The 13,459-nt window shown below is 41.7% G+C and overlaps 1 protein-coding gene across 1 annotated transcript; it reads left to right on the forward strand.

Annotated features, from left to right (window-relative positions):
- Positions 1-363: 363 nt before the first annotated feature.
- Positions 364-3,553, forward strand: LOC141606921 (uncharacterized). Its single transcript, XM_074426308.1, has 2 exons — positions 364-2,968; positions 3,129-3,553. Exons 1-2 carry the CDS (start codon positions 364-366, stop codon positions 3,551-3,553), a joined length of 3,030 nt encoding a protein of 1,009 aa, XP_074282409.1.
- Positions 3,554-13,459: the final 9,906 nt, after the last annotated feature.

Below are 13,459 nucleotides of genomic sequence, written 5' to 3' on the forward strand. Positions count from 1 at the left end.
TGGACCCAATATTGTAAAATACTTTCAAATTGACACAATTTTGCTGATTTTTTATTTTTAAACATTATCTTGAAAAAAGGTTCGGCAACGAGACCAAAGAATAAATCATGCAACAGTAATAATGGTTATGTGTTTACTGTAGTAGATGGTGCAATTACCCTTGGCTAACTACGAGACGTAGGCCAGAGAATAAATCATCATTTAAATGCCTATATATATGAAAGAGTGATCAACTTCAAAAGCATCTCACACCAACTAAACTGCTGACAATTCTACAAAATGAAACCAATTCAAAATAAAAGTCCAAGTTTTATTTCTCCCCTGTGCAACAAACGAGCCTTTCTACTCATCTTTCTTTTTATTATGCAAAATATTACACTAAGTTTAGCACTACGTAGCATTGACCACCCAGGCAATGCGACCGACCATGCCGCGCTGTTGGTCATCAAGAGCCAACTAAAGGTTCCTTCAAACTTGGTTTTAAGCTCATGGAATGACTCTATTCACCATTGTTCTTGGGAGGGAGTCAAATGTGGGCGTAAACATAAACGAGTGACTTTACTAGATTTGAGTTCTAGAGGTTTGGCAGGAACCATATCTCCTTTCATAGGAAACCTAAGCTTCCTTAAGATCCTTTACCTTTGCAATAATAGCCTATATGGAGAAATCCCCGGTCAATTAGGTCATCTATTCAGGCTTCATGAACTATACCTATTTAACAACTCACTTGTAGGTGAAATTCCAGCCAACATATCTCGTTGTGTTAACCTCAGAGTGATTTCCATAGGCAACAACAAGCTAGAGGGAAACCTCCCGCAAGGATTTAAAGCATTGCCAAATTTAGAATTCCTTTCTGTGAGCAATAACTATCTTACCGGCCCTTTTTTTGACATCATACAAAATCTTACTTCTTTAGTATACGTATATGCTAAATATAACTCATTTACTGGAACTATCCCAAACAGCATTGGTAGGATACAAAATCTAACCAACGTTGTTGTTTCATCAAATAAACTCACAGGCACATTTCCCACATCCCTTTTTAATATCTCCTCCCTTCAAGTTCTTGAATTTTTAGACAACCAACTACATGGCGAACTTCCAGCAGATGTTGGCGTCAATATTCCCCGTCTGACATGGTTTAACCTCGGGGAAAACAACTTCACAGGATTAATTCCAATCACGATACAAAACCTTACAGCTCTTGAACCTATTGGACTCCGTTATAATAATTTTATAGGAAATGTTCCTTTTTATTTTGGGAATTTTCATAAGCTAAATTATTTATATCTTGGAGGGAACTTCCTAGAGGGTGACATTAATCTTATAGATACACTTGTTAACTGCAGTCAATTACGTATCCTCAATTTGGGACCGAATCATTTTTCAGGAATATTACCCAAATCTGTTGCCAATCTCTCCACCTCTTTGCAAGAGCTCAATATAGGAAATACTCTGATAAGTGGAAAAATTCCAGAAGGTATTACCAATCTCAACAATCTTGAGAAGTTATGGATGCACAAGTGTAACTTAACGGGATCTATCCCTCAAGATTTCGGGAAGCTCTACAAATTGGAAGGTCTTCTTCTGGAGTCCAACAATTTAAAAGGTAAAATTCCCAATTCCATGGCCAATTTATCACGCTTGAGTTGGCTTATTTTAGATGACAACATATTGGAAGGGAGTATACCTCCAAACCTCGGGAATTGCCAAAGCTTGTTGTTCATGGATTTATCAAACAATGAACTCAATGGAACATTGGATACTGAGCTATTTGAAAGATCTACTTCATTTATTGAACTACATTTGTCTTATAATCGTTTGGAAGGCTTCCTACCTTTGGAAATGGATAAACAAAGTAACCTACAAATCTTAGGACTACGTAACAATAAGTTTTCGGGTATCATTCCAGATAGTCTTGGTGACTGTTCTGACCTTCAATACCTCTACATGGATGGAAATTCTTTCCAGGGAAATATTCCATCATCTTTCGCTTCTTTGACTAGCCTACAACATATTGACTTTTCTCGAAACAATTTATCTGGCCCAATTCCAGCATTCTTTTCTAAATTTCCTATATTATATTATCTTAACTTATCTTATAACGATTTTGAGGGAAGGGTTCCAACAAATTCAGTATTTGCAAATGTAAGTGCGGTCTTTGTTACTGGCAATAGCAGACTTTGTGGAGGAATTAAACAGCTTCATTTACCTAAGTGCATTGAGAAGAAAAGCTCGGGAAAGAAGAAAAGAATAATGTCTCATGCCCATAAATTGATAATTCCAATTGTTGGCGCACTATTTGGGATGGTGGCCATAGCATCAGGGCTGTATCTGGCATGTCTCAAAAAGAAAAAGTCACCTCTTTCATCAGGTTCAATGATGGGGATTGTAACCATGAAAGTGTCGTATGACATGTTACTCAAAGCAACATCTGGTTTTTCTTCAGAGAATCTACTTGGGATGGGATCTTTTGGATCCGTGTTTAAGGGGATTTTGGATGGAAAATTGGTTGCAGTTAAAGTGCTCAACTTGCAACACCGCAGTGCATCTAAGAGCTTCATGGCAGAGTGTAACACATTGAGGAATGTCCGTCATCGGAATCTGGTAGGCGTTATAACAGCTTGTTCCAGCATTGACTTTCAGAGAAACGATTTTAAAGCACTGATATATGAGTTCATGCCAAATGGGAGTCTAGACAGATGGTTACATGGATTCGAACGAAACATGAGCCTTGCTCAAAGGGTGGATGTTGCGATTGATGCTGCCCATGCACTCATCTATCTCCACCATGAGTGTGAAACTCCAATAGTGCATTGCGACTTGAAACCGAGCAACATATTGCTTGACAGTGACATGGTCGCTCATGTTGGAGATTTTGGATTAGCAAGGTTTCTTACTCAACCTCGGCATCCGAATCAAAGTAGTACAATTGGAATCAAGGGCACTATAGGTTATGCTGCTCCAGGTAAGAATAGGGTTATTCCTATTTATAATTAGTCAGACAAAAATCATATAACTATATTATCATCAAAAGACTAAGATGCACAAACTCAGCAATCTGCTGGACTTATAATATTTACTACCCATTTATGCGTCTAAGCCTTTGAATTTGGTTCACATGTCAGAGTATGGGCTCGGAAGTGATCCATCTACAGAGGGTGATGTTTACAGCTATGGGATATTGCTACTTGAGCTAATGACAGGGAAGAGTCCAACAGACAGCATGTTCAAGGAAGGCTACAGTCTCCATAAGCATGCAGAAGCAGCATTACCTGACCAAGTCTTGCAAATTGTGGATCCATCGCTTGAAGAAGATAATCTCACTGAAGAAGCCGAAGATCCAAGGGCAATCCAAGATGAGCTTCAAAGAAGAGTGGAATGCATTACTACTGTGATCAGTGTAGGAGTGGAATGCTCAAATCATTTGCCACAACAGCGAATGAAAATAGTCGATGCTAGAAGCAGGCTGCTATCAGCAAGAGACAACCTTGTTGGTGCTAGAAACAGGCGTAATCTTCCTGCCAGAGGTATATCATCAGACATATCATGAGTTTACAGTTAATGAATTATTCGTGAAGTTTCAATTTGATTAGAATTTCTGCTAAACATAACATTATTTCTTCTTGTATCGCTGATGGTTACAGGGGCCTGACCGCCAAAGGTTGATTTTAATCAGGAAAACAAGCGCCCCGTCAAATGAAGTCTCATGATAGTATTATTAAGACTACGAATCAATCAACCATATTGTTGAATGTAAAATGCTACTCCGTATTAAGTTTCAGTCAGTCTGCTGTATACATACATGTCTAATAAATTGTTAAGTAATGTACTACTTATCATCGTGTAATTGTGTACTCGTATTTTGTTATTTCTCAAAGCTCAACATCAACATAGTTACAGTTAATTCAACCCTGACCTTGACAAAATAATACTCCCTCCGTTCCGTTCATTTATTTAGCTTAATTAAAGTACCCATTCACAAAGATAAGAATAAGAAAAGGTAAACAAATGAATTAGACGGAAGGAGTACTACGAGAACATCCACATTTTTATTGCTTATTTTTAAAATTATATGCATTATACGAGTTACATTTACCAAATCTAAACCCAGGAACTTAAAAAAAAAAATTGCAGAATTTTTAGTCTTACAATAAATAAAAATTAAAAAAAAAAAAAAAGGAAAAAGCGCACCTTCCATAATCTTCCAATTCCGAGATTAATCTTCGATCCATGGTGACACTTGATTCCAATTCCGAGGCTAATTAATCTTCCTTCCATAGTTCCATGGTGTTCTTCCTTTTTTCCTTTGTTTGTGTGAGTTTACGATCGATTAGGAACATTCGGATCGAGCTTGGTTTGAAAAATGAACATTCGGATCGAGTTGGGCCAATTCATTTTTAGGATAAAAAATGGACTCTGTTGAACAATATCATTCGAGTTGGGTCAAGCTCAAGTCCTTACTCCTTAGTTTGGAGGTTAGGTCGTGTTATTTGAGTCGGGTCATTTGTCAAGTCTTAAGCTTGTATAGATGCTTGCAGAGCCTAAAAGATTAAGATGAGACACGATTTTGAAGATATATAGCCGTAAAAGCTACCCGACCTTAGAACCGAAATTGACCCAAACTACATCACTCGAATGTGACCTGGCCCGGCCCAAACTCGATATGAGCTTCTCTTGACTCGAAAATGACCCGACAAAATATAATTCTAATTGAATCTAAAATACCTGAAATGACTTTTTCTCTCTTATTCATTTACCTGAAATGACCCGACCTAAAATAACCCGACCCGCTTGGCCCGAAAAAGACCCGACCAACAAACCCGAAACTCAAATGACTCGACCCGACCCCAATTAACCCAAAATCAATGAAAGATCGAACTGACCCATCTCAAATGGGCCCGACCGATTGACCCGTTTACCAAGTCATGTCATGAAATTATTTGATTTGATTTAGTGTCTCTCTCATTCAAGTACTAACGGGCTCCATTTTTTAATGGAAGTTTATGTTGGGCTTATCTAAATGCTTGTTGAGCCTAAAAGCAGAATCCGCTCGAAAACATATAACTCGCGTCGTCGTTTTGGGTCGGTTTTGAAAATAATTGTCAAAATGGTGTCCACATAGGCTCGGGATTTCTGGACCTAAAACACACCACTACCAATGGCGTGTTTATAATGAGTACGGAAAGAAACTTAATTAAAAAATGGACTAAAACAAACACGTCATTGGGAATGGCGGGTTTCGGAGGGGAAACACGCCACCCCGAATGGCGTGTCTTATGTAATTTTTTTTTTTTTTTTTTTTTTTTTTAAGTTCAGTCAGTTGAGGAAAAAATTTGTTGTAAAGACACGCCACTACTAATGGCGTGTTTCCTTCACAAAACACGCCATTAGTAGTGGCGTGTTTCAAGTCTAGAAATCCCGAGCCTACGTGGACACCGTTTTGACAAATATTTTCAAAACCGACCCAAAACGACAAATATTTTATTTTTGACCATTATTTCAAAAATGGACACCCAGATATGTTACTATTAGTTTTTTCACAAAATCTCATTGAAAATGGAATTAGCCCGTCACAAGCAAGACGCTTTGTAGTTTTTTTCCTTATCGAAGTAGTTGTGAGCTTTCAAAGGGAAGGCGATTATGTCTCATTTAAGAGGGATAAGAAGATTTGAAGAATTTAATATAACTAGTTTTAAATCCGCGAAATTCACGGTCTGTTTTAAAATTTGTTGATATTTACTCCATTTTTTTTTGTCATTTTCTTTTTGAAGGTTAAAGTTTCTGAACTTTACTCCAGTGGGTTGTATTTAAACATTTAATACCCTTATATATTTGGCATTAATTTAGAAATTAGAGAGTAAATTACACATAAATCAATGCAATTAATACATATATTAACTATTTATTTCCTCTTTTAATTGCATAAATACAACCCACTGGGTTGTACTTATCATAAACCCTTAAATTTTGACCCACTACCCAAGACTAAGTTACAACAAAACAACTTGCTAATTTAGTACCGACACTTAGAAGTGTCAAATTCTGACCCTACTTGAATTCTAATAGTATTCTGTAACACTAATTGACATTATGTACACGTAACTAATGCACATATATACATTATCTACTTAATGTGTGAGTATACTAGTCTGCTAGACTTGGAAGTCATTCCTTGAGTGCCAGTAGCGGACCGGCAGTGACGACACTGACATCGTCTCTTCCGCAATTCCGCTAAGGGGTCAGCGTCTATCAGCGCTATAAAGAATTCCATATTGGTGGGCTATTCAATTACTACGTCACAAAGTTATACTCCGCTGAAAACTTCAGATATACCTGGAAACAACCGGATAAATAAAAACACTTAGTCTTCCTTAATATAAAACCATATCTATTAATCTATAAGTGTAAAACGGGTCAAATAATACCTCATATATGTCAAATGGTGTATATAAATCATGTTGGAAGGGTCAAATAGTTTTGATAGAACGGAGTATTCATTAAGCCAACGCGGCACTTTTACGTACTAGGTGGGAACAATCACAAGGACAGTGCCTATTATTAGTAAAATTGCAAGGCAAATATATATCTTAAATCCTGAATTCAACAAATTATTAGTATGAAACTTCTTGTTCTCAAGTCAAGCTGACTGCTTCGTATAGCTTGATTATTTATGTCTGTGGGGGCAAATACTAGAAAAAGTCTTCTGTAAAGAGCGTGGCAAAAGCTTAACCAATATAACAACACTACAAATCAACGATTTATTTGAAAAGTAATTCTTCAATTCTACGTAGTTCTAAGTAAAGTAGCAATCCCGGTTATTGTTATCGGTTTTACAACAATGAAATACAACCGAGTTATCAAGGTTGTTAGGTTACCGCACCGCCCTTATCTGTAGAAAAACAACAAAGATCAGGCCGTGACGATCGATGTCCAGATTAAATCTGAAACCGAAATTTAATATCATTGGTAGCAATCACTAACCAAAACTTCACGTGTAAAAGAAATAATTACCCTGGTAGGTGGTGTAGTTATCCATAGCTAGAGACAGAGACCAATGAAAAAATCATGAAGATGTAAATGCCTATATAAATCAAAGAGTCATGAAGTTCCAAGAGCATCTCACACAAAACAACTACTGACAACTTCATACAAAATGATGTTAGATTTAATCCGAATTGAGACCATAAACTTCATACTAAATTACTCGGTATAAACTGAAGAGCGGAAGCGTACCTGATTACATGACGAGAGAGATTGGAATAAACCGTCTGAAAGGACGGTCTTCAGGATTAGGTCTTCTAGTAGACACACATACCAATAGGGATCTCTCTACTGATGGGATGCGGGGAGATTAGGTTATTGTGTGCTACCAGGGACCATAACCCAGGTGACTTATATATAGTCTCCTTAATCTAATGCGCCCATCATGCATTAGTAACCTAATGGGTATCTACACAATTAAGATATCCGGCCCATACTTTATAAGACGTGATTAATATGCCCGTATTATATTATCCGGATGGACCACTATATTGGGCTAAACTTAAACGATAGCAAACAAATACAATCTATATAATAGTTTGTCCACATAAATAGTATTGGACCCAATATTCTTACAATCTCCCACTTGGGTCAAATACAGATAATATGTGACATCTGAAAAATTGTATTCATTTTATAACCTTACGCGCTCAACAGTGCTATCAACATTCCAACCGTCTTATGCAATTCGGTCCATCAATCATACTAACATAGGATCAAAGCGGCCTTTGCTACAGTTTATCGTAACAGGACCCTCAATGGTCACGTATGCTAATATAACCAACGACATGAATCTAATATAGGTGCGTAGCATGGAAACAACATCCAAATGTGATCCAAAATATGTATATTTCCAACTGGTCCACCTTAGTGAGATCATCCAAAATAACACAGAGTGAAACCGTAAACCGAAAAACTTATTTCTGCAGAACTTAATAACCGTAAACTTTAATGTGTCTAGCATGACAAACTCCCACTTAAACTGAATTTCCTTCAAACCGAAACACCCATTTGAGCAATTAGCTCAAGAAAGACCGTGGGTGGTAATTCCTTAGTAAGCGGATCCGCAAAATGGAGTTTGTATCAACATGTATAATTGACACCTTTTCACTCTGAATTGTTTCTTAAACAATACATCACTTATATTGTTATTAGAAACTTTACAGTTGTACATTTGTCGCAAAATAACTTAAATGGTCTTTCAATACCGTCATCAATTTGCGCACCTCATGACAAATGTTCATAACCAACTAGGAGTCGAAATACCAAATGATCTCAACCTGAATCGATCTCCTATAAATAATGTTTTGTTCCAAATATAAATGACCAAAAATATATTTGGCTGCCCTTAGTGGATCCAAGATCCTAATCCGTATTGCCTTAATATCTGTCCAACAAACTTTAGAATGTACGCAATATCCAAACGCATACAAGCTAAATATATATACCATAATACTTAAACACATTAAATATTTCCTGAGACACATGAATTTAAGCATTAATGAAATTTTCTGATTATTTTCCTTAGGGCATTTGAGACTAATTTGTGTCCTTTACTGAAAGGGTATTAACTAGAAATATTTACTTACTCCCACTGAATCTTGAGTATCTACAATCATCTAGCCATTCATCTAAAACAAATAAGATGACAGCAAGGCAGATTTGTAATCTTTATGACGGAAAACCTTACTTGAGCTTTATTGGATGAATTCCCTTATTGCAGAAATTCTACTTTGAATCTATTGAATCAAAGTTCTAGTTACTCCACTGAATAGTTTCATCAATGTCACAATTGTAAAACAAACCTTTAACATTCATCCTGTTCCGGGTGTAATTCCAGAGCAGATATTTGTTACCACTCGTAGCTCGTAGAATGATGTCCTTGCTTGAATCCTCCTTGCGGTCTCCTGAAACGATGAACAAACTGAGGGCTCGGCTTTGGCCGAGCGTACTCACTCCGACGCTCAAGTCAGTAAACTTAGAGAGAAGTTGTTGTAACTTGGCTAAGAGTGTATTGTAGAGAGATAAGGAAGATATTACCAGATGAATAGTGGTTTTTAGGTCAATTTGTGGATCCTTTCCTCAATGGAGGTTGAGGAGTATTTATAGGCATTCACCTTTTGTCACGTAGTGGCCAGGTGGCGAAGTGGCTATCAGGTGAAAAGACCGTTGTACCCTCGGCCGATGGACCTGTGGCAGGCTCGCCGAGGGCCTTGGATATGAGTACGCGGATTTGTGTCCCGGCTGGCCAGTTGTCTGGCCGGGACCCAGGTGACAGGCCGACGGGCTCCATCGGCTAGACTGTTTAAGTCGTTGACTTTGCTGTGGATACCCTTGACCTTGCTCAATATGTAGACTTGGTCAGCGGTGCAGAATATGCCCCATCAATTTGCCCCCAGCGTAGTCTATGCCGTGGCATGGGCTCCGATGTATGTTGAGTGTATATTCTGCGCAAGTGTTATGCAAAAATTTTCTACGTCGGCTTCTTCTGATGCATCGGCTTGATCATTCGTAGGCCTACTATATCCCCCCTCCACATGGATGCGTAAAGGGTATCCGATGTGGGAAAGAATGTGATGCCGGCCGAGACCAGGGCTGAGAGTGCCGGTTATTTCTGATTGCCCCCGGCCGGTGCTCCCTGGCTTGGTCGATCATGTGGCCGGCGGAGAGCAGGTGCCTAGGAATTTGGTGTGGAAGATGAACAGGCGAAGGGATGTGAATGGGCGTGTTGAATACGCTTGGTAACTGTAGCATTGATTGACATTCAACTGTTGCAACGATTGACATTCCGTGGTTGCATGTCTGACACGTGTCTGCTTGCTGATGGAGACTGCCGCTCTTGTCGGTACGACAGTAAGAGTCGGCGTCCGGATAGTGTGTTACGCGGCGTCTACCACTTTAAGTGACTGCCGAAGCGTCTACTATTTGGGGTGACTGCCACAGCACTACATTTCTTCATGGGGGCATCCATGTGGAGGGGGGATATAGTAGGCCTACGAATGATCAAGCCGATGCATCAGAAGAAGCCGACGCAGAAAAGTTTTGCATAACACTTGCGCAGAATATACACTCAACATACATCGGAGCCCATGCCACGGCATAGACTACGCTGGGGGCAAATTGATGGGGCATATTCTGCACCGCTGACCAAGTCTACATATCGAGCAAGGTCAAGGGTATCCACAGCAAAGTCAACGACTTAAACAGTCTAGCCGATGGAGCCCGTCGGCCTGTCACCTGGGTCCCGGCCAGACAACTGGCCAGCCGGGACACAAACCCGCGTACTCATATCCAAGGCCCTCGGCGAGCCTGCCACAGGTCCATCGGCCGAGGGTACAACGGTCTTTTCACCTGATAGCCACTTCGCCACCTGGCCACTACGTGACAAAAGGTGAATGCCTATAAATACTCCTCAACCTCCATTGAGGAAAGGATCCACAAATTGACCTAATAATCACTATTCATCTGGTAATATCTTCCTTATCTCTCTACAATACACTCTTAGACAAGTTACACCAACTTCTCTCTAAGTTTACTGACTTGAGCGTCGGAGTGAGTACGCTCGGCCAAAGCCGAGCCCTCAGTTTGTTCATCGTTTCAGGAGACCGCAGGGAGGATTCAAGCAAGGACATCATTCTACTAGCTACGAGTGGTATCAAATATCTGCTCTGGAATTATACCCGGAACACATCCAATATAACAAAAAAAAACCGAATATGCCCAAAAGTTCTTATAGTCAATACCGACACGATGATCCGGATTGTCACATTACCTTTTACACCCTTCTTGGTAACAAATGAATATTTGAAACCAATATATTTCACAACTTTAGGTAATGGAACAAAGTCCAAATATCATCATTTATCAATTGACTTATTTTCTTTATGGCATTAATCCACTTATATGAGTTAGAACCTTCAATGGTTTGGCAAAATGAGATTAAATCATCTTTACCATTCCATTATCTAACTCTTATTACAACTAGCTAATCCGTCACTACATTGTTGTCCATTTTTATCCATATAGGAAAACAATGTTGATGGGGCATATTCTGCACCGCTGACCAAGTCTACATATTGAGCAAGGTCAAGGGTATCCACAGCAAAGTCAACGACTTAAACAGTCTAGCCGATGGAGCCCGTCGGCCTGTCACCTGGGTCCCGGCCAGACAACTGGCCAGCCGGGACACAAATCCGCGTACTCATATCCAAGGCCCTCGGCGAGCCTGCCACAGGTCCATCGGCCGAGGGTACAACGGTCTTTTCACCTGATAGCCACTTCGCCACCTGGCCACTACGTGACAAAAGGTGAATGCCTATAAATACTCCTCAACCTCCATTGAGGAAAGGATCCACAAATTGACCTAAAAACCACTATTCATCTGGTAATATCTTCCTTATCTCTCTACAATACACTCTTAGCCAAGTTACAACAACTTCTCTCTAAGTTTACTGACTTGAGCGTCGGAGTGAGTACGCTCGGCCAAAGCCGAGCCCTCAGTTTGTTCATCGTTTCAGGAGACCGCAAGGAGGATTCAAGCAAGGACATCATTCTACGAGCTACGAGTGGTAACAAATATCTGCTCTGGAATTACACCCGGAACAATTGGCGCCGTCTGTGGGGAAGCAAACTAGAAGCTAGTCACATTCATTCCCAAACAACAAAAACAAAAACACAAGAAAAACCCACCCCAAAAGCTAAGAAGATGTCAAAACAACAAATAGTCGTGACCGACGAAACCGAGCTACACCAGGATGATACGTTTCACCATTCTGGAGTATTGCAACCCTCCACCGGCGGAGTAATCCAACCGGAATTCGGAATGCCGATAACACCGGACACACCGCCACCCGTCAACCAGGTCACCATCATGGGACAGGTGGTTGACGTAGCAAAACTGAAGACACTCCTGACCTGGTGGGAGTGCACCAAGACACACAGCACGCCGACACGAGCGACGGAAGCCATCCAGGAGACCAGGGCCCAGGGCGTGACTCCAAGAAACTTGAACGAAGCACTGGGAGAAGCAGACCTTGTCAAGACGCCGGAGGAGCCCAAAGTGGTCGCGGTGAACATAAGTCCTTCTCGCACTCGGGAGAGGACGCCGCCGCAAAGAACATCGACGAGGCACACCCCCGGAGAACTGGGCCCGACTCGGGAGAGTCGGAGAAGAAGCCCAAGTCGGAGAAGGAGTCCTTCCCGCTACGAGGAGAGAAGCCGGACTAGGAATGTGAGGAGTCGGTCGCCGCGTGTCATTCGGCACGTGGTCAAACAGCCCCTCAGTGACTACGTCCTAGACACCGCCGTGCCACCCAAGCTGAAGTTGCCGGCGCTCACTTACAAAGGAGATAGTGACCCAACCGACCACGTTGAAGCCTTTGAGTCACACATGTCGGTATGGGAGCAGCCCGATGAAGTCCGGTGCCGGTCTTCCCAACGACTCGCATGGAATGGCTCGAGTTGGTACAAGGGTCTTCCCGACGGCTCGATATCTTGTTTCGCCGACCTAAAGGACGCCTTCTTAGCCCAATACTCTTGTAACAAAAGGAGGGCCGTAGAAACATCGGACCTCCTAACTATCAAACAGGAGGAGGGCGAGTCCCTACGAGGCTACGTGAAGAGGTTCGAGGACAAGGTACAAGAGATTCGGAGATCAACCCCGAACTGGCGGCGTTCGCACTAATGAAGGGCCTCCCGGAGGGAAATTTAAAAGACGAGCTTATCAAGCACGGGGCCTCGGCATGGACGCCGCACGGAAGATGGCCGACCAGGCCATCGGGGTGGAAGATTACCACAAGACCGGTAGGCCCCAGCGAGGCCGAGACCTCGAGAAAAAAAGCCGCCGGGATGACAAATGGATGAGAGACGCCGCGACACTAACAGTGTCGCGGTCGATGAGAAACGCCGTGACAATAACAGTCACGGTCGATAGATCTGCCGAGAAGCGGACAAGACAGCGCCGGGGAAGTTCGGGAATGTTTTACCAAAGGCATTACCATGATAAAACCCCTCTGGTCACATCGGCCGCCGAGGTCTTCGCCCTGAGCAGAAACGAGGGCCAGAAGTGGGAGCGGCCTCCCAAGCCAAAAGGAGACGGTGACGCGAACCAGTACTGCGAGTACCACGGTTGCGCCGCCACCTCATCGACAACTCGCGGCACACCAAGAACGCCATTGAAGAGCTAATCCGAAAGGGGTGCCTCGACAAGTATGTGGCCAAAGGCCAGAAGACAGACGCCAGCGGCTCTGACAAGAAATCCGTTTTCAAACGGATAGGAGTGATCAATGTGGTCATCGGGGGAAACGAGAACGGCGGGTCGGCTCATGGGCACAAACGGCACCTAAACGAGTCAGTATCGGCCATCAACTTTGTGCCCAACACAAGAACCCCCCGCCTCTAGCATTCCCGATATGAC

Source organism: Silene latifolia, chromosome 10 (genome assembly GCF_048544455.1).
Source record: "Silene latifolia isolate original U9 population chromosome 10, ASM4854445v1, whole genome shotgun sequence".
Classification (NCBI taxonomy): Eukaryota; Viridiplantae; Streptophyta; class Magnoliopsida; order Caryophyllales; family Caryophyllaceae; genus Silene; species Silene latifolia.